The sequence below is a fragment of the Corvus cornix genome, chromosome 1 (genome assembly GCF_000738735.6).
Source record: "Corvus cornix cornix isolate S_Up_H32 chromosome 1, ASM73873v5, whole genome shotgun sequence".
Lineage (NCBI taxonomy): Eukaryota > Metazoa > Chordata > Aves > Passeriformes > Corvidae > Corvus > Corvus cornix.
The window spans coordinates 18,318,666-18,345,894 of NC_046332.1; the positions used below are offsets into that span (position 1 = coordinate 18,318,666).

General features: G+C 39.5%; 1 protein-coding gene across 1 annotated transcript; it reads left to right on the top strand.

Moving 5' to 3' along the window:
- Positions 1-1,949: 1,949 nt before the first annotated feature.
- CIP2A (cellular inhibitor of PP2A) lies at positions 1,950-27,229 on the top strand. The gene is made up of 21 exons (XM_010395847.4): positions 1,950-2,151; positions 3,157-3,304; positions 4,565-4,677; positions 6,144-6,238; positions 6,875-6,971; positions 7,952-8,074; positions 8,223-8,365; positions 9,074-9,149; positions 10,229-10,456; positions 10,946-11,105; positions 11,960-12,101; positions 12,873-12,972; positions 13,855-13,973; positions 16,454-16,646; positions 18,852-18,926; positions 19,010-19,120; positions 19,820-20,016; positions 21,927-22,040; positions 23,874-23,956; positions 24,457-24,596; positions 25,637-27,229. Exons 1-21 carry the CDS (start codon positions 2,050-2,052, stop codon positions 25,805-25,807), a joined length of 2,730 nt encoding a protein of 909 aa, XP_010394149.2. The 5' UTR covers positions 1,950-2,049; the 3' UTR covers positions 25,808-27,229.

Genomic DNA, 27,229 nt, shown 5'->3' on the forward strand with positions numbered 1-27,229 from the left:
TTTTAAATATTTAATTAATACTTTAGTTCTGAAGGTAGCCTGCAATCTTCACACAGCCAGAACTGGAATATATGTCCTGAGTCTTCCGGACACTGCTACAGACTCCCTCACCATTTGAGACTGAAGAAGAGATTTGTATTGGTTGTGTGTTTAAGACCCTTCACGAATTATTTATGTATTTTAATGGGTAATACTAGTTAGATTTTTTTTCTATTATGTTTCTCTCACACCATTATTTGTCAAAGGAATTTTAGACCTTTCAGTGCTTTGGAGTTCATTATGAATTTAAGAGTGCTGTAGAGTTTTTGGCTCCAGGTTCAACTAATATTTGTAGCATGAAGGAGACCCAAAAAATGAGGCTATTAATTAACCCGAGCAATGACAAGAAATACTAAAATGTGTATCCAAAACTTCATTAATTGAAAAGGAGTTGTCCATGAAAAATGGTACTATGAGACATAAACATCCCAGCCCTTGCTCTGTAGAAGCACAGAACTGATGTGTCAGTAAATTCTTTATCTGCAGAATCGAGCAGCCTGTCTGATAGCAGATTATCACAGGTACCAGACTGAGGAACTGCTCTGCTGAGACACCCCACCTACAGCAGCATGGTCCTTAACAGAGCACAACACTGTAGTTTTTCTGAAATGACAGTCTCAGCAGTCTTCCAGGTGCTCACTCAGTGACACTGATGTTCAGCCTTGGGAAAAGGCCGAGTGACAAGGAATCCCTGCCTGTGCCTCACGGTGCCTACCGAGTGACTGTGATGGCTGAGCAGGGGACAAGGGCTGGGCTGTGGTGCCTTTCAGCTGGCACTTGACAGCGTGTTTTGGACTCGGATTTACAACAGTCATGGTGGCTGCAGCTCCTGGTGTGGCATCCAGGACTGAGGGTGACTCCAAGCCCACGCCCCAGTCACTTCTCCAGCGTTCCCTTGCGGCAGTCATGTGAAGGAGGAGACACGAGAAGGATCAAGGACTTACAAGAGGAAAAAGAGACACAATGACATTTTACATTACATTCATATTACTCGCCTGTGCTTTACAGCAATATTTGTCCTATTAACAGTATAGGAAAATGAGGCAAATGTAGACGTTCCTACACATATTTGCAGGCCTAATATGGCAGAAAACAATCCGTGCACGAGTTGAGAAGACATTTTCAAAAGCTTCACGCAGCAGCATCTACTTGCCGACATCCGAAAGGTGGGGGTGAGTGCGTGCGCATCCATGTCGGGGGGTTGAGCAGTGAGGGGGCGGAACCTCTTGTACCTCTTGGACACTTAAAGGTTCGAGCACATGGTGTAAGAAAAAACATGGTCCAAGAAGGGCATGATCCCGGTGTCTCGGGGCGCTCCAACTGAAGGGGCACGAGGAAAGGATTCCTGTTGCAGCTCAGGCAGCGGGAGCGGGCGCTGTGCCCGCAGCGGCCTGCAGGGGTCGCTGTGTGGACAGACGAGCGGCCGGGTCGCGGGTTCGATCCCCCCATCGCCAGACGCCGCCAAGGCTTCCCTTTCCTGCCGGAGAGGTCAGGGAACCACAGGCAGGCGGGGAGGCTGGCTGCTGGCCGGTGTTAAGTCCTCCCCAGAAGCAGCGAAAAGGATAATGGGGACTAGAAAGGCATCAAGAAGGCGAGGCAGGGCTGTGGGCGCCAGGTGGGAACTGACAGCAGCTCCAACCCGGAGGTGGCCCTCTAGAAGCTGGGCGGCTAGAAGACTCAGCTGACCCAACCAAATACAGCTCCGCTTAGGAAAAGCATCTCTCTGGATCGCCCTGACGGCACATGAGCCCTAAAGCCGGTGTCACCGATCCAAGCGCCTGCCTTCCCCAGGTGCCTCGCTCCTCCCCCGGCTCTCGCCGCCGCCCCCACGCCGAGGCCGCTGCCCGCCTCTGTCTCCCTTAAGCAAGATGGCGGCAGCAGCGTCTCCCGTGGTGCCGCGCGGCGCCGGCGGCCGCTCGCGCTCAGTGGTTGCTGCGTCAAGATGGCGGCGGCGGCGGCGGGAAATGCGAACGAGGGCTGAGTGTGGAGCGTCTGAGGGGCTGGGCCGCCATGGATGCCCCGGGCTGCATGAAGGCCCTGCTCCTCGCGGCCACGGAGTACCGCGCCGCCAAGACAGCGCAGAACGCCGCGCTCCTGCAGCGCAGCCTGGAGGTGAGAGCGGCGCTCGTCCCGGTGCTGCGGTGGGAGAGGGGCGTGAGGGTGGCTGTGGTGTTCTTTATTATAATGTTTTATGGTGTGTTTGTGTGTTTACAAAGGCGCGTTGCAAGCCTGTATGCACCCAGGGCAAGCAAATAGTATGTGTTACAAGGGGCTTTTTTTTTAATATATCCCCAAAGTTCTGGCACGCATGAATTTCTTTTCACGCTTAAAAAATAGAGTTTGAATGACGAACTGGTGTTGTATCTGGAGTTTTCCAGTTCCGTGCGACACGTTTTCAAACGCGTTTTCTGCTAAGGAGGTGGGCCAGTGCATTTGCTTGATCTCCAGCTACAGCACTGTGTACAACTTTTGTGGTGGCCTTTGACCGAATTAATCTGCAAGTTAACTTTCTCAAATACAGATTTCTTTTAATTGCTAGAACGTTTATATGACAGTTGGTATCTAGCTTTGCTTTCGTCTCTATATCCCTTGTAAAGAGACACAGAGGGAATACACAAACCAAACATTATGTGTCTCCATTATGCAAACTATAAATCGTGTCTGCCTGTATTGATGTGAAGGTGTATAATTTTTGGCCTCTTCTTATATAGGGTTCCCCGACCTCAGGTTCCATTTTTGCATCCCAGTGACAGAGTGCTCCGAAAACAGCACTGACTGCTGCTGATCCTCCTGCTGCCTTTGGGTCCCTGTCTGCGCTTTTGTAAGGCAGGCTGAGTGCTACATGGTTGTGTTGAGCAATCTGTTGGGTTGTTCTTTCAGAATAAATAAACCTGGTACTTTCCAAGCATTAAGGAATGAAAACCAGATTTTTTTGCATTACTTTTTTTTTTTCTTTTCCCCCCAGCAGGTGTGAATACAAATGTCCCATTAGAGTTACATTCTTGGTTTGTCAAGAAGGATAAAATCTATTTAATACAATCCTTGTGCTTTGATTTCTGTGTCAATTACATTGTTGCAGTTGAGTAAGCAAGGTTGTTTTTCTCCTCTCATCTCCAGGTTATCTCTGGACTGAAGCTTACCCGTTTTTTTGCTTCAAACCAGATTCTACCAAGTGAATGTCTCAGTTGCCTTGTAGAGCTCCTGGAGGACACTAATATCGACCCATCTCTGGCCTTGTCTGTGATTACTTTGCTATCACAGCTAGGTAAGGTTTGCATCTGAACTTTTTATTTTTTGTCCGGGCAAGGGAAGATAGGACAGGTGCTAATTCTATGGCATAGCTGATGAATTTCTTGGAAGAAGCATAAGGTGTGAAAGATGAAGTATTTTTCATTTAGTGGAGTGCTTGTGCCACCTGTTAAGATGTTGAACTGCAGTGAAAAGGATATTTGAAGTCATCCCTGTGAAATGACGATGACACGCTTGTCAGAATTCATTTATCTACTGGGTAGGGTGAGGAATTAGTCTCTTGTCCTTAATATTTGGAGCTGGAAAAGACTACCTTTTTAATCAAGTGAGAAACCTGGCTGAGGGTGCAAAGATAGGGAGAAGTCACATCAACTACTGTCATCACCTCAGTTTACCTCTCCCACTGGAGTGTTTGCTGGCAGTGTGGGCTCTCCAATGGCCTGGGCCTGTGTGCATCAAGTTTCCCACTGCAAGAGAGGTTCTACTGCCTTTTGCTTGTGTCTCGAGAAGCCTTTTTTGGGTTTTTTTTCCTCTCTACTTCATGGAAGTGGGACTTTATTGTCCCAGAAGCTCAATGCTCAGAGCACAACCTACATATACAGGGAAAAGTTATTCCTTCACTGCTTAGTTTCTCATCATAATTGAGTAGTTATTCAAGATTTGAGTCCTTTATGATGTGCCCTTGTTTATGCTCTCTGATTCATGGAGTTTAAGCCTCTCTGAGCTTCCTCTTATGTTTTTGGAACAGTTACTGTAAAATTTTATTTGTTGCTGGGGTTCAGTCTGGAAAATTTTAAGGATTAAGTCCTCTTCCAATTTATCTCTTTTTTTAACTGTTTTGCCACATCTCTTTGAGGATTGCCTAAGCAGAACTGGATTTTATTTATTTATTTAACTAATGCTAGGTAACCTTATCAGGTTATCAGTTTTAGTCTAGTTATCCACCATAGCACAAAGCAAGAATCTGAGCTCCTTGAGTTTAAGATCTAAGCCTTGAAGGGCAGGTTTCAAGATCTCAGAACTGAAACTTGGTAGGTAGGAGGTACACTATCCTTTCAGTGTCCAAGCATCTTGAGGAAGTGGATTAGTGTTACAATTAACTGTATGTCCAGAAGTGTGGTAGAGAGGTAAGTGTGTAGGAGCTGTCATTTATTTGTAGTTACCTTTAAAACACATGAAGAGCTGATCAGAGACTTTGGCTTCTGCTTCACTTGGTAGCTAATACAACAGTTTCTTTTGCTATTAGATGCTCTTGCTAACAATTCTTAAATTCCAGCTTCAGACACTGAGACTAGAGAAGCTCTCCAGGGCACCTACAATCTGACCAGTGTGCTGGCAGGAGTGGTTCATCGAAGTTCTACTAATCTGAGTGATCCAGTCTTATTACAGGTAAAGGAACTTATGCTTAATAATATTTGGCTACTGTTGCATAATAAAAATTATACTGTATGCATGTAATAACCCTTCAAGAGCTCTATTGGAAATAGTGTGTTGAGGGAAATTTGATCTTAGCTGTGTACTTTATTTGCTGTATGAGGTGGGTATGACAGGAATTTAATAATTTATAGAGTTCTTTGTACTCTCTTTAATCTTATTGTACTTCTCACCTACTCTAATCAAAAAACTCCAAAAACTTCTACAAAGCAAAAATAACAACCAACTAAAAAAAAAAGCTACTTTTAAAAAGTTATTTCAGTAAGTCACTGCTTGGGAGCTCAGAAGATTGTTTTCCAGTTGAGGTATTTGGTTATTTCTTCTGATGCAAGCCTGTTTCATAACACAGGCCTGGAGATCATTTTGTCTAATCGGTACTTTGACAGGTAACTGTGAAGGAGTGAAGGGAAAGCTGTGGCTGCCTGTTTTCATGGGAGGTTTGCAGGGCATGTGTGGCCTCCTCTTTTCTGGTCATTGCCATCTGCCAGTGAATGCCAGGCACTGTACTGATCAAAGCTTACAGTGAATGTCTGACGTCTGTCAGTTTGACCTCACCAATTTTAACCTGTCCTTAAAGTTTTCTTCTTTTTTTTCAAATATGCACAGGTTTTCTCCTAAGCTTTCAGCAAGTACTTCCTGGTTGCCTATTGTCACTTGTCTTTTCCTGAAAAGCAGAAAATTAATTTAGTAGTAGTCCTGTGCCCTTTGTTCTGTGGAAAGTAAATCAGGCATCCAGTAAAGATCCCTTTTCTTGTGGTTTGCATATTTCTCAAAGCACTAGGAGTACCACAAGATCTAGGGTTCCAAGTGACTGGCCAGTCAATGGGAGAGATTTTGTCATCACCAGATAGATCCAATGTTAAGATCTTGAAGCTCTTAGATATCTAAATGGTGAGGTTTTGTTTTAGCTGCTAACCTTTGCTGTGATTTTTGTCATGTTTGAGTGTATTGACTTCAGTTATGTCCCAGAAGAGTGCTGTATGAAGGACTTACTACCCTTAGATCTGTTGGCAGTCTTTAGAGCAAACCTGTTTTTCTGTAAGCATCCTTTCTGCAAGAGGTTGCAAAATGCTTTTTGGATTTTGATGACGCTTCTAGACCTTTCAATAGGACAAAGCCTGTTTATCACTGACAGAATGGAGAACTTGCTGGTGAGGCAAAAGTGGAGAATTGGATGGGCTGAAAAGGTAACTCTTCTGTAAAATAAAATCTTAATCTTTTTGGGCTTTTAATAGGTGCATCAGTATGGAAGGACATTACAGTTTGCTTGCAGCAGTTTATGTAATTGTTATGTTAATGTTAGAGCCTGAAAAATAATTCAGTTCTGGTGTCTTGATATTTGTCCTTTCAGTTTCATCTTTTGTAACATTCATCTCAAGATGCTGTAGGACAGGCATGTGAACAGTCTTCTGTTTCCTTAGGGTATTCATTTGCTGCAGAGACTAACCTACAACGTTCCTGTCTTTTGTGCTGGTGCCAACATCGACGGATTAATTTTGTTTCTAATGCATCGTGTGTAAGTGTGTGCTCAGTGTCTTTTCTTATGGGAAACAGGGAGCTAAGTTTCTGAACTTGCTGTAGGCCATTAGAGTGCTGTACTCACCTGGTCCCCAGAGTGAGCTGTGCTCTGAAGTTAACAGAAACTTTCCTTTGAAAACCATGTACTTGTTACAGATTGTCAAATGCAGTGATTGTGGGACTTTGGGTGATGGAATATTAACTGGCCTCTTAGCCCACCTCCACACCTCTGGGAGCAGGGAGCTAACAAAGAGAAAAGCCAGGAGGAAATTCATGCTTGTCACTAGGAGCAGACTTGTTAGATTAGTAAAAATTTGATTCTAGTGCCCTTGTAAGAAGTCTAATGAGTATTAGAAGTGTACGTAATAAACAACCTCTGACAGCGGTGAGCTCTGATCACTGGGGTTTTTTTCAGATGTACTCAGTTAAAAGCTGCCCACACTGCATGGATTACAATCTGAATTTTGCTTTGCATGGTGAAATGGTGTCTCATTAAAAGACAAGCTCCTGCCAAGACACAAAACAAAATAAAAAGTCCCCCAACCACCTAGCTCTCCCAGCCCCCACCCTACAATTTCTTGTAATTAAATTCAGGATGCTTCAATGAAAACATCTTTTGGGCTTTTCTTTTAAGTCAGTCCACTGAAGATGAGTTAACAATACCGTGTTTAGGACTCCTGGCAAACCTCTGTCGTCACAACTTGTCTATTCAAAATCAGATAAAATCTTTGGTAAGAGTTTTGCTTTTATGTCATGATTCTCTGGCTTAAGGATAAGAGTTAATTGACTCTAGGGAATTATCTTAGTATTTCTTAAACACTTTCTTTCAGTGATGATAACCCTGACCTGCTTGTTCTGCCAAATGGGCAGTTGTTTCTCCCATGTTGGAGAAAATAACCATTAGAACAGGAAGTTGGATATTCTCTTGCTGTGTTGTTGCCCTGGCTTGCGTTATGCATTTGGTTTTTGCAACTGTTCTCTGCAGCCGAAAGGTGAATTTAAAATTTGAGCATTCTTCCTTAGAAAAACTAAATGTCATTAAAACAAAGACTGTAGTTGGATTTTTGGTAAGCAAGAAAGAGATTTGCCTTTCAGAAGATAAATCAATAAAATAGCACTGATCTTCATGTCAGGACCCTTGAATCCTCAAATACATATGTATATCTGAACTACTTGGTTCTTCCTGTGTCTTCATAAATCAGTGCAAACATTTTATTTTTTTAATTCAGAAATAGAAATTCATCTACATAGCAGCATATGTTGTACTGTTACCTTGGAAGAGAGGCAAGGGGCAAAAAAAAAAAAAAAAAGAGAAACCATTGTCCAATCTGGTCACTGAGCAGAGAAGGGATGGGAGTCAATTTTCAGTGGTTATTTTCTCTTACAGACTTTAGCAAAACGACTTTCTCATCTTTCTTTAAAATAATAGTGGAATTTCATCCTTGGTTGGTTCTCTGTTGTTTGGGGGGTTTTTTTCTCATCCTTGGGGCTTTTAATGAGTACATCAGTATGGTAGGATACAGGCTCAACAGAGAACATTAACATCAACGCCAGTATTGTGCAGTAGAACAGTAAAATAGCTTTCCTAGAGAACTGTTACCATACTAACGTGTTTATGTATTATTCACCATTTGTATGGCTTATTTATGAATATGTAAAACCTGTAAATTTGGTGGGTTTGTAACACCTGTGTTTCTCCTTTTTGCTGTAGAGCAATGTGAAGAGTTTCTATCGTACCTTAATAAGTTTCTTGGCCCATAGCAGTTTGACTATGGTTGTGTTTGCACTTACGGTATTATCAAGCCTTACCTTAAATGAAGAAGTAGGAGAAAAAGTAAGTGAGTCTGAAGTTGTTTTATTCTTAAGTTGTAGATAAAACCAATTGTCACACTGGCCAAATAAAATTCTAATTCCAGCTAGTTTTAATAAGCAAGAGACCCAGCAAAGTATGTGCCTATGCGTAACTTTCTTCTTCCTTTCAGCTCTTTCACGCTCGAAATATCCATCAGACATTTCAGTTAATATTCAATATTGTTGTAAATGGAGATACTCTAACAAGAAAATATTGTGTTGATCTACTCATGGATCTTATGAAGAACCCCAAAATTGCAGATTTTCTTACCAGGTATGGCTTCATTCCCTAAAAGTATTTTTCCTAAGCTCTAGTTCAGTTTCTTTGCTGTATGCTATTTGAATTCTAAACCAAGCATTGGGAAAAAAAATTCCAATATGCTTTTTGAATGTTGCTAGTTGATTATAATTATAACTGCTATATCTGAACCTAAGGTGTTGCTGGGTTACTAGTTTGACACAGAAGTGTGAATCAAAACCTGGTTTTTTCATTGTCACTGAAGGAATTTTGAATACCCTGTTCCATAATTTTTTGTCTGGACTGTGTTGAGTCAGACAACATGATGAGTAGCTATCCTGCCTTTTACAGTGCTATATAAGGTTGAGGTGGAATAGTATGGTTGAAGCTGTAAGAAGTGATAATTTTACAGGGGGAGGAGTGTTAGAGTGGTTCTGTTGACAGCTTGACTAGTAGTTCTGCAAGTTCAGCTAGCAGAATTTAGTTGCTGATTTTCAATCAAGCAGTAAGAATAGCTGAAAAATCATAGCTTGTTTTAAGGAATTTGCTTTCATTCTTAGAATATTTTTAATGTTTATGCTGTTTCAAGTAGAAATTAAATTATCAAAACTATCACTGTACTTGAAGTGTTTGGGGGTGAGAAGGAGAATAGCACACTTTCATTCATCACTTGATGTGAATGTCTAAATGTGGTGAAATTTCAATTTTATTTTTAGTTTTTTTTCTTCTCTATGCATGCTGTAGATATAAGCACTTTACCTCTTGCCTTGGTCAAGTATTGGATCTTCTTCATGGAAGGGATCCTGATTCATCATCTAAGGTATTTATACTTTTTTAGATAAAAGAGGCTAAGAGGCTACAAATCCTAATCTAGTTCCTCTTCTGCTGTTATGAATAGATTCCTTGTATACAAGGTTGGTAATGAAATACACTGACTTCAGGACTCTTAAATGACCCAGAGAATCCCCCAAGTTTATATTTTCTAGTTCTTCAAAAGGCTGTCAGGTTAAATTTGTAATGTTGGGGGTTTTGCCAGATTGTGTGTCTGCTTTCAGGCAACAGATGTAAAGGTAAAAAGCTAACAAAAACACCTTTTATGCTTTGGCTAATAAGAAATTCTGGGATGTACCAGGAATGCAGTGTATCCCACTTTGCTCTCTAAACCTTGAATGAATACTACTCAGACTTCAACTGGTGATCAGGGAACCCTGATGCTAATTTCAGAGGTTTAGGAGTAAATGCTCTCACCTTTGTTGGACAAATAGATGCCACTTCTGTTTAAGCAGTGAACTGTTACATTCAACTTTGTCTCACTACCACCTTATGTAAATGAAACATTGACTATCTGTCACTAAAGGCTAAAATATGAAATGTGAAAATGTTGGTCCTAAATACATCTGTGAAACAGATCTGGAGCTTTTTTTTATGAATATGTTACACATCCTAGTTAATAATAGATGTTACTATTTCTCTCTGTGTGATTTTTGTTGTTCTTTGGGTTTATTTAGAGAGGCATGTTGACAAAGAACTTTTCAGGGTGGTTTTCTCTTTGTGCATGCTCAGAGACACGTGCATCCATTCCTGTCTCAGAATGTTTTCTCTTCAATAGCTTTCTTCATGCTGAGTGTATACATGTTTGTACTTTTTATTGTATCACTAGCTAGCAGTCATGTCTGAAAAAAAGAAAGCAATACACTGAATACTGTCACAAGCCTTCACCAGTCCAGTGAACTGTTTCTGCTGCTAACCTGGCTTTAAAGAAAGAAAATTACTCCTCATAAAACTTTAAAAGGAGTTGCATAGAACTTGCGTATCTCTTTAGACTCGTGTTACGGCAGTTGCAGTTTCTGGATAAGTTCTTGATTTAAAAGCATTTGAACTCTTCTTCATTTCACACAGATCTTAGAGCTGCTGCTTGCCTTCTGCTCTGTGCTAGAACTGCGTCACACCCTGCGGCAGGCGATACTGCAGCCAGCTGGTTTGCCAGTCTCTGGAAACACCAGGCTTGTGACTCGCTCAAAGAGTTTTGAACCATCTGTGGCATTGGTGCACTTGTCAAACCAACCATTGGAAGCCTCTGAAGACTGTTCAGGTCTAGCATTGCAACTATTCAAAGAGATTTTTGAGGTACCAAGACTGATAACTGAGCTTCTTAGCAGCTCTTATTTTTAAATGATTTTTAAAGAACGATTATAATTTGACTTGAAAAACAGCACATAAAAAAAAGTACCTGCAATAAAGTTCATTGTAAAATAGCTATGTTGAAATAAACATACTTCATAAAACAACTGTTCTTTTAAAGACATGCAGTATTTTAGAAATAATGTCTGTGTTGTAAGTGGGAGGCATGGCAGTTTATGAAGTCATGAGGTAGCTAGAAAACTATCAGAATTCCTTTCTAGAACTTAGTGAAGTGAGTAAGTTCCTGCTGTTTCTGTTCTCTGTTAACTTCCTCTTCCAATATGATACTGATTAGCCGTCTTAAACCTGAAATAGGAAGGGGCTGGGAAAGCAGAAACACAGGCAGGGGTAGAGTGCAGGAAGGGGTAGAGTAAGCTTGGCTTCCTTGTGTTGTACTTTTAAATATTGACATAAAATAAAATGTCTTTATTACAGGATGTTATTAACAATAGGAACAGTGAATCAGCTGAACACTTTATGGATCTTTTGCTGCCTGTTCTTCTTGATCATCTTCAGATGCCAGAACAGATTGTGGATGAGCTATTAGTGAAGAAAAAGTGTGAAAGAATGGTCAAGGCTATTAATGTCCTGACAAATATCCTTTTTATGTGCCTATTGGCAGCTGATTTATTATTCCTCCACCATAATCTGCTCTAAGATGTTAGAAGACATGTCCACCTTGGGTCACTTTAATAGCTTCTAATGACAATAAGTGCCCTAATTTTACTTAAGAGTGTCATCTTGCAAGATCTAAAGTAGCTTTCTAATTGCTGTGAAATTACTTTGTAATGCGGTGGTGCAGGATAAAATGTTGTGGCTGTTCAACAGAACAGAAGCACTTTGCAGATGGAAAACAAAGACGAGTGTTTTCTGTTGAAATTTTGTGGGGAATTTGGGCGGCCATCTTCTTGATCCATGTAGTACTGTTGCCTGGCTAAGTCAAGTGCAGCTCCCAGCCAAATATGATACAAATTTAGATCAGAGAAACACAGAAAAATAATGTGGAATGATACAGTTTTACACTCCTCATTGAGTCCTTAGTGTCTGTAGTAAGTTTAGTAAGGAGAATGTGACTGCAGAGAGTAGTCCTGCATCTAAGTTCTGTGGAGAAGTCTCTCCCAGCTCACTTCTAGGTAACTAGTTCTTGTGTTAGGGACTGCCTGGTCCCTGCCTTTTGTTCACTGTGTTTCTTTATGCCACCCATTTTATTGAGGTTTCCCTTAGCTGTCTGTTTCCAATAAGTGTGTGTATTAACTGAAAAGCGGAGCTTACTTGGCTTGTGAGTTAGGCATGATTTAAGTGGTTTATGTTGTTGGGTATTAAAAGCATTCTTAGAGTCTCTTGTGCTTTGATGCCTTAGCTTTTGTGTCCTTTATTATGACAAAATGTTGCCTTTTGGTGCCAGTCCATAGGCATAGGTATATTGAATTTTTTCTTAACTCTGCCTACTGCTCTGCAGAGATGACATACTGAAAATGCGTGTCTCAAAGGTGCTGACTGCCAGCCAATGCACGTGTCTGATAGAACACCAGTTTCCTTATAGCGGGATTGATACTGGTTTTGGGACAAAATTGGTGGACTCTAAAATGTGGTGAGCACACATATTTATCTAATATCTAATCAAGCATGACTGGTGTGAGAGTTGTGATATTGTTGCAATGGAAAGAGTATGGTAGTTGAAAGTACCATTTAAATGCATATAAATCAATATTGGTATTAAATCAAAATTAGCATTTTTGTGGAATAAAAAGTAATCTTGCTGGTCAGTTCAATCAGTAAAACCTAGCTTGTGCATTCAGATAATGTTTTTGGCATAAGCTGGCGATCCACTTACGTGGAACAATGACCTTAAACCTCATGCAGTAGTTGAAGCTGATCCAAGTTGAAGCTTACCAGAACTGCTCATGGCACATGGTTTCTCATTTTGATTTTATGCAATCAGAGTTCCAAAATATCACACATCAGTATGGGGGGAAATTGTTGCACTGAAAATTAAATTCACATTCCTTCAGCTCAGTGTCATTAACCTGAATGCCAATATAGCTAAGAGTTACTTGGCCAAAACCCAGTGAAATATAATTAGACCTATAATTAGACCCTCCTCACTTCTAGCCTGGAAGTGGTGTTTTTGGTCTTCATTGTTGCCATCCTTGGCATGCTGGAGAAGCTCAGATACATGTCCAAGGAACTCAATATGATCTCTTTGGTTTTGGCATTGTTGCCTTGCTAGACCTATTTAATTTCTTTGTTGAAGGTATTTATTATTTTTTTTTAATTGACTGAATTTGTCAGTGCTGATTTGACATATCTCACCTTTTTTTTTTCCCCACCCAATTTGCTTTTCTACTTGGATGTTTAAAAGCAAACTTGCTGCTGATATTATTTTGAAAATGCTTGATCTTATGAGCAGATTGCAGCAGGATGTACCTGGTATGAAGGTCAGCTTCTACAAAATGTTACAGGTATAATTTTAAAACATTTTATGAAATGTATCTGTGAAATAGTGTCACTGCAGTACAGTAGTTTAGGTCTAAATGTTTTGCATGCTTGTCTCTGAAGTGGGTAAAGCTTCTTGGAAAATACAGTCCCTTATGCACAATTCCTAAAGGTTGTTTCATTATTAATTCTTCTAAAATAAGAGTAGTTTGCTTTTACTCCAGTCACTTGTTTTGGTAATGCATATGAAATCATACTTCAGCTGCCTGGTAAGAATTATCCTTTTAAGACTGCATTATGACTGCAGTTTAAAGGTAGCCAACTAGAAAATAATTACCACAACAATATAATTATTTGTGGGGTTGGTTACTATTAAATATGTACATGTAATTTGGAACTTTGCATGGCCAAAGTTTCTGGTACCTATTGGTCAGACGATACCTTAATAATTTACTTTATAGATGGAAAAGCAATCCAGACAGTCAAACACTTCTTGCTGTTTTGGGGATTTTTCATTCAAGAATGGGAATTGTGTGATTTAATGGGTAACAATGAGTTTTACAGTCCACGATTAATCTTTATAACTTCAGCTAGTGACCTTTTACGTTGAGTATCAAACACTTGAAAACTTGCAGGAATTAACTAGTTTCTTTATCTGTTGTGTTGACTTTAATGTAAAACATGATTTCGAATACTCAGAAGTATAGACCATTTTTAAAATCACTTGCTGACTTCAGTCTCGGGAACTTAAAAGGGCAAACTTCAAGAAGGTAACTTAAGTTTTAAATAAAACATTTCTGTGCTTATGGGCCTTGATATTGTAATGGTTTTTTAGCTTGTGTTTGGAGGGGTTTGTTGTTTTTGTTGTCTGCTCTATCTTGTTTTGACCAAACCAATTTCTTTATTAGGATCAACGCTTGATTACACCTTTGACATTTGCTTTAACATCAAACCATGGAGAGCAAGTCCAAGTGGGACTTAGAATACTGTTTGAGGCTGCTCCCTTACCAGATTTTCCTGCCATAGTGTAAGTTATTTTTGTGGTACTCTGGTTAGATTTGACGTTTTTACAGGCTTAGTGATATTCATGTTTTTTGGAGTACTATTTTCAGAAACTTTAGAAAATTGTCTTGTTTCTGCTTTCTGTGCACTTATGAGACAGTAGTGATCCTGGAGGCCAGAGGAAGCCATCCCCATCCTGATGGTGTTCGTTTTATGTCAGATCCTAGAAAGAACAGGAGCGATTGACTCCTGTCCCTAAGTGCTCATTTGTCTTGGAACTTAGGGTGCATCTAATATTCTGACTGTCAGATTGCTCTCTACTGAACTCTGTCAGACGTTTCAGTCTTCGGTTCCTGAAGCTTTGGTCACACTTTTGCAGTTGCTTCCAGGAAAGAACAGGTTAGGATAAGACACAGGCAGATGGCAGTTCAGGTAGTACTTAAGGTGGTTTAAACTAGGGAAGAAGTATTGAGAAACTCTGTTTGATAGAGTCCTTATTTGTGTAGATGTAATAAAATACAAAAAAAAAAAAAGACTTTAAATTGTATCAGAACCTGGAGTTGAACCTGACAGACGTCAAGGGCAACAAGACCATTACATCAGCAGCAAAAGCCAGACTATAAAAATGTGTTCCTTTCTGCTCAGTGGGGCAGGGGACCTGTTGGCAAAGGACATGGAAAAAGTTGACATACTGAATGCCCTGCTTGGTCTTCACTGGTAAGGATTCCCAAAGGCAAAGCGATGTCCCTGAGAGCAATGGGAAGGCCTGGAGGAAGCAAGACTTACTCTGGGTGGCACTGGGTCAAGTTATGGAACGTTTAAACTAACTGGATGTACGGAAGTCCATAAGACCTGACAGGATGTGCCCTTGAGTGCTTAGGGATTGCCTGATGTCATTCCAAGGCCACTCCAGAATGTCTTTGAAAAGTCATGGTGATTGGGAGAGGTTCCTGAAGACTAGAAGAAAACAAATGTAACTTCTGTCTTCAAGAATGGCAAAGATGATCAGTAGCACCCTGGACTGCACTTGGAAGAGTACTGATGACAGGGCAAAGGAGGTGATCATTCCCCGCTGCTCAGCTGTGGTGAGACCACACCTGTAGTGTTGTGTCCAGGCCTGGCTCTCCAGTGCAAGAGAGATATGGACATGCCAAAGTGAATCTAGTGTAGGGTTTGAGGGATGAGCATGCGTTGTACAAGGTGAAACTGCAAGAACTGAGCTTACTTTTGAGAAGACTTGCAGGGTTCTTATCAGTGTGTTGAAATGTCTGATAAAAAGGAACAAAGGAGACGGAGCCAGGCTTCTCAGTGGTACCCACTGACAGGATGGATGTAGGCACAAACTGAAATATAAGAAAAAACCTTTTAGATTTCTTGAAATATCAGAAAAGAAACCCTTTTACTATAAGGGGAGGTCAAACTGGAAAATTTTGCCCAGAGAAGTTGTGGAGTCTTCATCCTTTGAGAGAGTCAAAATTACCAGGCATAGTCCTGGGCAGCCTGCTAAGAGCAGGAGTGTTGAGTTAGGTGGTCTGTAGATGGATCCCTTTCAACCTTAATTATTCTATAATTATATGGGTTTGTGGATATAAGAAATGAATAGTCTGGCTGAAAGAATGAAAGATCTGTACAATCAAATATGTCTGGAATTGTACAATGGAATAGCCAAATGACATGTCTGTAGATGCAAGTTAAAAATAGGCTTTTGCTCACTTAAGAAGCAATTGAGACAGCACTTCAGTGAAGTGGTTGGGATAGCTTAGTAATTAAGGAATTTATCAAGAGGAAGGAATTTATAACTGGTGCCTCTAAAATCAGCTCTTTTGATTTATCATTCTTATTTGAAACATGTTATTCGTACCTGCCTTGAAAATACCAACCACAAATTACATACAGGCACTGAAATATAGGTGCTGTAATTACTTTTTTCTAAGCTTTTGAGTTCTCTTCCCTATACAAATTTAAACAGATTGCAGTTTTATCTGCATACTTAATTTTGGTTAAAGTTTAGAAAACTAAATGTGCTGTACACAATACAGTATTGTAAAATAGAATTGCAGGCAAGGAAACTTGCAGCACACTGAGGTTTATGGGTAGGACTCTGCTTTAGCTTGATTCTATCTTCTTATTTTTATGCCAAATAAAAATTCTTACTAAATACTTTCTCAATCTTCTTTGAGACAAACAGTGGCCTACTTAAGTTGAATAATAACAGGCGAAATAACCTGTTTCACAGGTTCATAAGAGACATGATCTGTTCTGCTCAAAAAGAGCTGAGCACCATGTCCTTTCTGATGGGATTCTGTATTTGTCTCTGAAGTTTAGCCATGATACATTTTTTCCCCCCTTTTTCTGTATTTCTGGCCAGTTTGGGCACGTGTCCAATACACATCTTCGTATTCTGTTGTAATGCAAATGTGATTTTGTTATGAATTGTTCTCCTCTTCAATCCTTGCAATGGTATTTGTAGCAGGTTGTGTCATTAATAGCCTCATGTTTATTCAGGCTGGGTGAAAGCATTGCAGCAAATAATGCCTACAGAGAACAAGAAACGCAGCACACAGCAAAGAGAATCCAAATGCAGTCACCTGTGACCAATAGTACTTCAGTGAGGTGTTCTTCATCCTGTCCTTCAAGTAATGAATCCAAAGCTTCAAATATTGAGGAATTAATACAAAAGCTTCATTCTGGACTAGAGGTTAGTAGAATTTATATACCCTTGTGAAATATTTGACACTTTTTTCGCTGGGAGGGATGGAAATTAAAATCCAAGTGTCAGACTACTATGTGTGTAACAGTTAAATTTGGTTTAGATTCCTGTCTATTTGGAATGTGCTCCTTTTACTGAGCTGCTGAGCAGAATTCAGAGGTGCTACCAGAAGGCAGGGCTCCTTACTGAGGTCCCTCTCCAGTGGGTTTGCCCGCAGTCATCTTAGCTGTCAGATGCGGAGGCAGGAGCCAGGTCTGGTCTGACTGCCTAGACTTGCTGGGACACATACAAGGAACCTCCTCCCTCTGCTTCCTAAGAAATAGCATGTGATGAAATAGAGATGCTGTGCCACTTTAGAAAAGCATGGTGCATCTCTTGAGTGCCTAAACACACATACTTACATTTTCATTTTGATGGAAGTAGCTGACTCTAACATTTGCAGCTCAGGTTTTGTGGAAAGGTGCTGTTATTATTTCAGAAGACAGTTTTTACTTCCCTCTGCAGCAACTTGCATCATGAAGGAGACACTCAGCCAGGCACTGCCTACCATGTGCTTTGTGGGCCATCCTGGCAGATACTGAATATATCTCCTCTTTCCCTTTTCTATTCAAAGCAAATTAGCTGCTTTGTAGCTGCTTTAGACTGAGTGATGGATTGTTGATTCTATGCTCTTTTGGCTTAAAAGAACAGTATGCAAATTGGGAAAAGGAATAGAAAGTTTCTTGATAACAGCTTGATATCTGTATTAGTAGCATTGCCTCCAGCCTTAGCTTTGCAACTCTCATCTCTTTGTTGTAACATAAAAGTGAAACTCAGAGAGCTACCAGTTCCAGTCAGCTGCCAGAATAACAGTGAAGAAGGTCAGGTGAGTCTTCCTTGGCTTACTTTTTACTCTGCCACTGGATGCTCCCATTGATCATCCTTTTCAGGACTGCATGTGACAGTCTGTGGGTACATTGCTGTGTTTATATTAATGTGAATCAAAGCAGCCACAGGTGCCTACACAGCACTAGTACAGCAGCTTCCAGTAATGTGACAGACTGTAAACCTGCTTTGATTTTTTTTTTTTAGGGGAGAAAGTTGTTGATGAATTGTTGAGTGATTCTTTTCTTAGACCTTCTAATTAGTAATTCAAAATCAATATACACATTCACTTAAAATATGCAGTACTTCAGTTCTGTGTGTATATTTTGTAAAGCTCAAATGCTTGTAAAAACATAATTGAGAAAACACTTTTCATAGTATTACTGTTCAGAGAGAATGAAGGGAACTTCATTCTTAGAGCTCTTCTTGGAGTAGTCACTGCCATGACCTTTTAGATATTTTAAGCTTGCAAGTAGGAAAATAAACTACTTGTTTCATACTTTAGGGACAGAAAAATGAGCTGAGAACTGGAGCTACACAGGGTCTCCTGTTAATTTTCAAAAAACTCCTGTTAATTTTCATTCTTCATAGTGGTTCAAGATGGTGCAGAGATGGCGGCTTTTCCGTAGGTGATAAATGTCTGAACAGCTGGCATAGTTTGCATTTGGTTGTGCATCAGCATCTATGAACAGCTGCTCAGAACTGGTGTTATAGCAGCACTGCCTAAGAGAAACAGCCTGAAATCACTAAGTAGCATTCTCACTTGACTCAGGCATATACTTTAATTAACACTTAGGACTTTTTGTGCCATGCATGGTGCATTTCCTCTAGTAAGTCTGGGTTGACACAGTAGGTTCTGTCCTCAATAGTATCCTTTCTAGTATCCTAGAAAAGCTTTCCTGGGCCTTTTCTGTTAATTTATATGTTGAGAAGGCAATGGAGTGTGAACAAGGAGTTTTAACCATATGCATTTTGTGCTATTAATGTTAAGGCAGATTACTTTAGGTGTCCTATGAGGGGACTGCTAATTCTCCATCAAAGATCAGACCAAGGGGAATTATTTCAGAATGGTGATTTTACCTTTTTATAGTGCTGGACTGATAGTCTTCTGCAGCTGACTCCCACTAAGCCTAACCAGTTCAACTGCTCACAAACTTTCCACAAGAGTCGGGTGGGTACCTTTGAGTAGACAGCCTCAGATACAAAAATGAGAATTCAAAAAGCTGGTGGCAGGTGGAGTTCACAAAACTTTTGAGCTCTTTAGGCTCACATTACCTGTGTAAGTAAATACAAATTTCCTGTACCAGTAATTGCAAAACTTTTCCACAGATGAAGGAGCCCTTGGCTGATGTGAGGATGTCTGACATAATGGATGTCTACGAGCAGAAGCTGTCAGCATTAGCAGTGAGTACAACCTAAAGCACATGGGGATGTTGCAGTTAGTACTTTCAGAAAATGTTAATGAGAAATATCCTTCCTATATGCAGTCTAAAGAAACGAGGCTGCAGGATCTTCTGGAAGTAAAGGCAGTAGCTCTGGCTCAGGCTGAGAGGCTGATGGCTCAGTACCGGTGTCAGAGAGCCCAGGCTGAGTCTGAGGTAAGTAGCAGAGCCTGGAGGTGGGACTGAGCAATGATTGTCTGGGTACCTTTAACTGTGATCAGATGTGGAAACTATACTGCTTATCTGTAAGCTGTGCTTGCAAGTTAGGGCAGTCTTAATTTTCAGCATGAACATCCTGTTTTCCTCTGGATTGTTCTTTTGCACAGTTCTCTTTAATGTCCTTTCCCTTACAGAAGTCAACAAAACCAACCTACTCTGCTCATTATCGTTTGTTAACCATTAGTGTTAATTCAGCAATATTGAAAATTAATAAACCCACTTGCTAGAATTATCTATAGAATTTGCTAGTATATGAAGAACTGTTTCCTCTTTGTGTCTTTGTGGGGTCTGTATTTGAGCTGCATGTTGAAAAGTGAGAATAGTTTTTATTCTTTAAAGGTTGTATTAAAGATTGGGCTACAAATTACTAAATCCATAGCTAAAATGTATTGTCCTTTACTTTGTTCTTCCCTCTTCCTTCACATTGTCTATAAGTGGAGCTAAAGGAATTTAGTGAAGCAATTAATTTGTAGTTAATATTAGGTGAGAGAATTTATTCTTCTAATGTAGATGATGGCATTTTGGTGTTAGATCTATGTCCTCAAGCATGCCTAATACAACTTGAGAAACAGAATTCCCTTTAATATATGTGGCTTTTTTTTTCTTTTTATTTGGGGGGTGTGTTTCCATTCAAAGGCAAGAACTCTTGCTGCAATGCTGAAGGATGCAGAACGAAGAAATGAAGAGCTTCACGATTTGCTGAAAGCTCAACATGTAGAATCTGAAAAAGCACAGACTGATATTGAACAGCTCTTTCAGCACAACAGGAAATTGCAGGCAGTTGCTGAAGAACATGAAATACTGAAAAAATCCTCTCTTGATCTTCTTCAGAGGTAAGATGAGTAAGATCTCTGAACAAGTATTTCATATGCAAAGATTTATGATGTCCTTTATTGGGCTAGGCACATTAGAAGAGCAACATTACATGCTGTGTCATGTTTTTAAGTGAAAAGTTCATTATTTTTTCTTTCTTCTGTGTGCTTGTCAGTAAGTTTAACTTAAGTAATTCAAGAACTTAAATTTCCATTGCATTTGACGTAGTTAAATTTACTAATACATTAACATTCAGCTTTCAGTGGAATGAGAACTGAATTATAGGTGCTGAAGGTCCAGTTCAGGGAATAGCACGAGCTTTGTATAAAAGGGACCATTGTTCTCTAAGACACAGAACTCACAATGTTTAGTTTCTGTTAGCATTATACCATGCTCTCAGTGTCTGTCTTTGATTTTGCGTGCTGTCTTGGTGACATGCTGCAAGAGTTCTGGAGAAACAGCCAATACCAGTATGTTTGCGTAATGTAGGACTCGGCATCGTTGGTCACATCTGTACCAAACTTCACTTAAATTAGGTAAAAGTCAGGTAGGGAGGAAGGAGGCACATTGTGTGTCCTGAATTATTTATAAGCATTATTTCTTTGGCATCTTAAGCTAAAAAGAATATGTGAGACACACAAAGTACATGAAGATAGAAAATATTTGCAATTAGAATGTGCTTTGGAAGAGTAAAGGCTTAAAAGAGCTTTGACTTCTCAACTCACATGAACTGGTCTGGTCACTAGGTGTCAGCAAGGCAAGGAAACTGATAAAACTGAGAGCAAATTTCTTGCTTAGTAAGGGGAGCAGGCATTATATTAGACAATTTTGAAGGCATATTGCTGCCAATAAAGGAGTAATTAAGGGAGGAAAATATATAAAACTTTTTTCCATTACGCAATTTCTTGAATAAGTGTCTAGTAGGTCATTGTGGAAGTGCCTCCATTTTTGCTTGAATTATATGCAGCCATACACTTTGTGAACATGCATTTGACCAATTCATGTGAAATAAATCAGCCTCAATCTAGTATCTAACAGTTTTAAATTCTCTGAACTAGGAACAAAACTTTCTAATCCTTACAATGTGTTTCTAAAACAAAAATTTACTTTTTTAAAACAATCGTCAAATATGCTGTTTCTTAAAAATAATCAGTTAACTGACATCAGGGAAGAGAAGCCTCAGGGCCATCGGGGGAGGGCCTTTTGGTAGGAAGGTAGGAAAATGTTTGCTTGGAGCATGAGATCTGCCTTATAAGCCTGTGTTAACTGCACACTGCATTGTCTTCAGTATGTTCAGTTTTTAGTATCACAAGACAACTGGAGGTCATAGACTGACTTAAAGGGTCCCTTAAAAGATGACTGACATACACAAACAGTTACAGATTAGCTCTTGGCAAATTTCTAAAGGTATTTATAGTTTTGTCAATCCCTAAAAGTTTTTTACTGGAGGAAGGTTTCTTCCTGATCATTAATAATTCAGGATTTGTAAGGGATCCTCTGAAGCTTGGCTGGTTTGTTTGTCTGTCTCTTTTCTTCTTCCAAGTCAAGCATTGGAACAGGCTGCGCAGGGAAGTGGCTGAGTCACCATCCCTGGAGTATCTAAAAGATGTGCAGATGGGGCATTTTGGGACATGGTTTAGTGGTGGACTTGGCAGTGCTGGATTAATGGTTTGGCTCAATCATTTAAAGGGTCTTTTCCAACCTAAATGATTCTGATTTTGAGTATGTTCATTTAAAAAAAAACAAACCCAAAAAATCTAACACACTAAAAACCAGCTGTCACCAAAAAACCCTCAATTGTACACCCCTCCTTCAGAAAACACCTTGCTTGTTGCTTGAGTGGGATGGTTGCACAGATGATGTCAAATATTTTTATTTGACGAACTATTAAAGTAAAAGCTCTTCAAAAGCAATTACACTTCATTTGTAGGTATGAAACAACTGAAAGACAATTTAAAGATCTACAGATTACATGCAATTCACTAAATAAACAAGTGGAAGCAATGAAGAAACTAAATGAATCACTCAAGCAGCAGAATGACAGGTAAGTTCAGTTTAGTCTTTTTAAAGCAAGTTAAACAGTAAAACTAAATAGCACTTTAGTCTCAGTTTTTCAACCGTACTTTAAGTAATATCTGAGAAGTGAAGTTAGAGGAAACCAAAGATGCTTCAGGGTTGATTTGTACATTTATGTTGGATGAGAATCTGTAGTACTGACTTTGGTGATTTATTTTGTTTGCTCCGTAATTGGTTGGAGTTGGTGAGGAAATATCCACAGACTTCAGCAACAGCTGGAAGAGAAAGATGATGACCCAATTCTTGGGTGCGTTTGGGAGAGCGTGGAGGTGTAATTTTGATTGTTGTTGAATTCTTAAATGCTTTTATCACTCAAAGATTTCCATGTATTCCCTTTTAGCCTGCAGGTTTTCTGTTAATGTTTTCAGATTGGAAAAAAAACCCCAAAACAACTAACCCTATTAAATGAACACATTTGAAAGTTATATTAGAAGTCGTGGATGGGTGGTATTCTGCCTGTGGTATAAAACATCTTTTCCAACTATAAAACTAACATTATCTATGTCTTCCTGAGGAGTAATTGTAATTTTTCCTTTTTGATGGCTTAAAATAGAGGTCTGATATACCTTTCACCAATGTAACTAAGGGAATATAGGACTCTTCTTTGACAGATTTTATTTAATACATAACTTTTCAGAAGATGTCTCTAAAATATGTTCATAGGCAGGCCTTGTATTCAGTTGAGAAATAAAGTGCTATTCTTGGTTTTACTTGCAAAGTTCACTTCATCCTTCCAGGCTCTTGCCTTGTCAGTAATCAGAGCAGTCCAAATCATTGCCTTGAGTTCTGATTCAAATGGAAAATTTTCATACTGATACATTAGTTTGCTACTGAATAAATTTGGCCACTTACATTGAATGGTGCAATATGCAGCTCAGGGTAATTGGGGAGATATTCTGATGAAAGCTGACCCTTGTTAAAGCCAGGCTGGAGGAGCAGTTTTTTATATAGATACTCTTGAACTGCCACAGAAATGGAGACCATGGGAAATATACGTCACTCCCTATTGCTAGAGGCTGCAGCTTAGAAACTGGTAGATAGGAGGTGGATAAACAAGTAAACAAAAGTGACAGCAGATGCCATGTAGGCAAGGCAAGTGGCAAGTAGAATATGGCTTACAAATTAGTCTAGCTGGTAATGGAAAACTGTGTTAGCTTCAGGGAATGTAAAGTGTTCGTGTTACAGCTGTACTGCTGGTAGATGACAGTACCTCAGTGTTAAATGGGTGTGGAAACTGAGCATTACCCGAACTGGTGAGAAGTGAGGCAGGCCTGCACACGAGCTATGGCGGTGTCTTATGGTATGGTCACTCTTGAGTGTTGTGTGACAATCTGGGAGATGTTCAGAATTACATTTTTTATGTACAGGTGTCCTTGCATGGATAATACCTGAAACAGATTTTACTAATTGCATGGTCTCTTTAGGAGCATAGTAAGACCTAAAACCCCAGCATCTTTAATCAATAATGGCAGGGAATTTTTACTTGCGTTGAATGACAATTTCAGTTCTGCCACAGTTTTTTGAATCATTTGTGGCTGTGATCAAAGGCACCAATTTCTGGGTTTTGTGTTCCAGGTATCAGCCTTTTCAGTAGTTTCTACCATGATCAGAGAAGGGCAGTGACTATTTCATGGTGGCAGGAAGGAAATAAGATCTATCTCTGCTCACACACTGCCCAATCGTAGGTTTGATGAAGTTCTTGACTGCAAGTGGAAACGACACAAAAATCATTCTAGCTTCTTAGGACAGGGAAATGGTGGCATATCTTTAATCATTAAAATTTATTTCTCTGCACTTTCAGGACTGCTGCACAGTTAGTAGAAAGTGAAGAGCACAGAAATGAATTACAGCAACAGCTACAGGAGAGAGATGGCACAATAGCGAGTAAGTCACCTACCTTAAGGTCACTGAAGCTAGAGAACCAGCTGCATTAACTACATGTTATTATGGCCTCTAGATAAGCTGCTGTATCTTACTGGGCAACTTTTAAATCTTAAAAGTTGGCCACAGATACATAATTTAATAGCTGAATGAAACAAATACAAATTTGAATTTTTTAGAAAGGCTGCATGAAGTTGATTTCCCAGACTTCACTGAATCTCTGCATAGTGTGTCCTTTCAGGATCTTCTTACAACATGTCCATTAGAACAATTTTCTGTAGGACCTGCAAATTAGAAGAGCTTAATTAAACTCTCTCTGCAAATGCCTGGAAGCAACCACTAAAATTTAACATTAGATGGCACTACTCTGTAATTCAATTAGCAGCCATGTTGAGTCTAAAAACAAAAAGTTAATTAAAAAAGTACCTTGTTTCCCAGGCCAATGCAGTATCTGTTAGTTCTAAGTTTGGCATCCAGTCTTTTAATGTGTTCATTTTCTTAAGCCTTGCAACAGAATATAAATGTTCTGGAAGAAAAAATAAAAACTCAACAGAAAGAAAAAACAGATATGGAAAAAACTATCGATACGCTTAGAAAGGAATTAAGTGAAACAGAGCAAGCAAGGGAAGAACTGAGTATCAAGGTAAGGAATTATTTGCACCTGCATTCCTGAGACTGGAGTTTTAGGTATCTGTTTGATAGCGTTGGTGAATCAGTATTTTGGTGGTTAAGTACCTGAAGATCCTAGAGTAGTCAATGTAGTAGTGAACGAGAACAAATTCTCTCAACTTTATTGTGTACCTCTTGAGTTTTAAGTCAGGATCAAGTTCTAATGAGGTTCTGTGAGGCATGTGTGTGAGTATGTAATGTTGGGAAGGGAAAAACCTCCCCCAAACCTGTGGCGTAATGTTAAATAACAGAGTGTAACACATTCCTCTTCAGTAGTTTTGACTACTGAAAACGTAAGTCAGCTTGCTTTCCCTCCCTTTCTCACATTGAATTAAGGTACATGTGTATGCACCAAAATGCACCTGGGGTTTTTTTGATCATTGAAATTCTAACAAAACCCCATTTTTATCTCCAAGAAAAAGTGTATTTTTTCAAAAGTATTTTAGCTATACCAAGTTAACAGATAATATTAACAAAAAAAAAAAAACCAAAAAAAAAACCCCCAACTAAATCCCCCAAACTTCAGTGCAGCCTACATGTCCTTGGCTGCAGGTAAGGCTCCCTCTAAAATCACAAGGCAGAGACTCATTTTACATGCAAACTGATAAGCAAATGCAAAGTGTGCAGTCTGGCAAACACATTTACTGTATTTCCGTTTCCTGGAAGCAAAAGCTTAATCTCTTCAGGCAATATTATCCAGTATATAGCAAATAATTTTTTTGTTCTCACTAAATATTTACTGGTGTGGTGCTTGAAATGAAAGGTAGACGGTAGCACAATGATAACGGGGGGTTGGTGCTTTCCCATGGTATCCAACATTTTGCAGTGTGGCAGTAGCTGTAGTCACTCATCTGCACCAAATGTGCAGCTGAGATTTCTGAAATAAGCTTGTCATTTTAAAACTGCTTTTTAATTACTTGCTTAAGTTCACCACCAGGCCACTCAGCTTTCACTTTATTGTGTGTTTTTCAGTTGGTAATGGAGGAAACTATAACATTTTGTTTGTTTCTGCAGGCATCTTCTCTGGAAGTTCAAAAATCCCAGTTGGAAGCATGCTTGGAAGAAAAAGAAGCGCTCGTAAATCTGCAGAAGGAAGAATTGGACAAACACGCCAGCATGATTGCAATAATTCACAAACTAAGTGGTGGCAAGCTAAGTGCAGAAACAGTGAACCTCAGTTTGTAGGGCTCTGTTTCCTGTGCTTTCTGTATTCTGTTAAGTGAGCTAAATTATTGGGAGGACTGCCAGCTTTGTACACAATGCATGCAGTTTGGTTGCCTTTTTGCATAATGCAGTTATTGTTTAGAAAGGTCAGCAACAAAAAAAAATGTTATCAGACCTGCTGAATAAAGGGGTTTTGTTGTTTTGCAAACTCAATTGGGGAAGAAAGCATCATTAACCATCAATTTTTGTTTCAGTGTAATGGGTTAAAAATTTTCAGTGTCAAAGTAAATTTGCAGACATGTTTCCCTTTAAATCTCTTGGTCATGGAGAAGGGGTAAGTAAATGTTGGGAGGGGTTTTGTTGTTTGGGTTTTTTTTTCTCCTTTTCTACCAGAAAGTGCTCGAGTAAACAAATTCTAGTAGGAAATGCCAAGCATGTTAATAACTCAATTGATAAATGCCAGTTTGACTTTGTCAAATGGTGGAATGGGAGGGAAAAACATCAAGCTGCTCACCAGAGTAAGGCAGCAATAAGGTACACATGTGCAGAAAATGGTAAATTAATCATTAGCATTTATGTGACAGAATCCAGGCTATATAAATATTGATTTTTTTTTTTCCCCCTGAAAATGCACTGTTTCAATATTCTATTCTAAGCCAAGTGTAGCTGAACTCTGGGTTGCATAGCAAGTAAATGCATGGGCACATCAAGGCATTTTGACAGCATTTCTGTCTTCTTTCATGGCAGTGTTTTTTCCAAATGGTAATGCATAGTGGCAAATGGAACTAGCAAATATATTGATGTCTGTTTAAAATTTTGTTTAAAACATATATCTTCTCTTTATTGTAGGAAAACCTGGAGATTTTTGTACTTAATTCATACAGAGAAATACCTGTGCAAGGGGTTTTGCTTTTAGGCATCTTGACGTTATCAGTTCTGTAATCAAAATAGTTCTGTAATAAAGTTCCCTGTGCTGTTTTCATATTCATGTGTGCTGTATCCTCTGTGCTATTGGACGTTTTTTTCCTTTCCCCAGAGGCTCTCTCATTTAGTGCAGGGAGTAGCTGGCACCAGCACGACAAAGAGCTCTGCAATAGAGTCAATTTTTAATTATCTGTGTCATGTCAGGTTGTCAGTTGGCTGTTCTGCAAGTGGAGACTTTTGTGCTGTCTTAGTTCCGAGCACCCTCACATCTCAATAGCAGGCACTCCAGTACTTCTTATCTGAAAGTAGCTGCCTTTTATTCTACATTATCTGGAGAAAGTTTTCCATTCAGCATGTGGTTCTATATGGCTTTGTTTGTTATTTCATTCATGCCTAAAAATACCCTTTATTGTGTATTTATTTTTCTGTACTATGTCTTTTCTGTGCTGCGTAGTTCACTTTTGGTGTACTTACTGTATATAATGACACAATAAATGGTTTGGAGTTGATGGTCTTCAA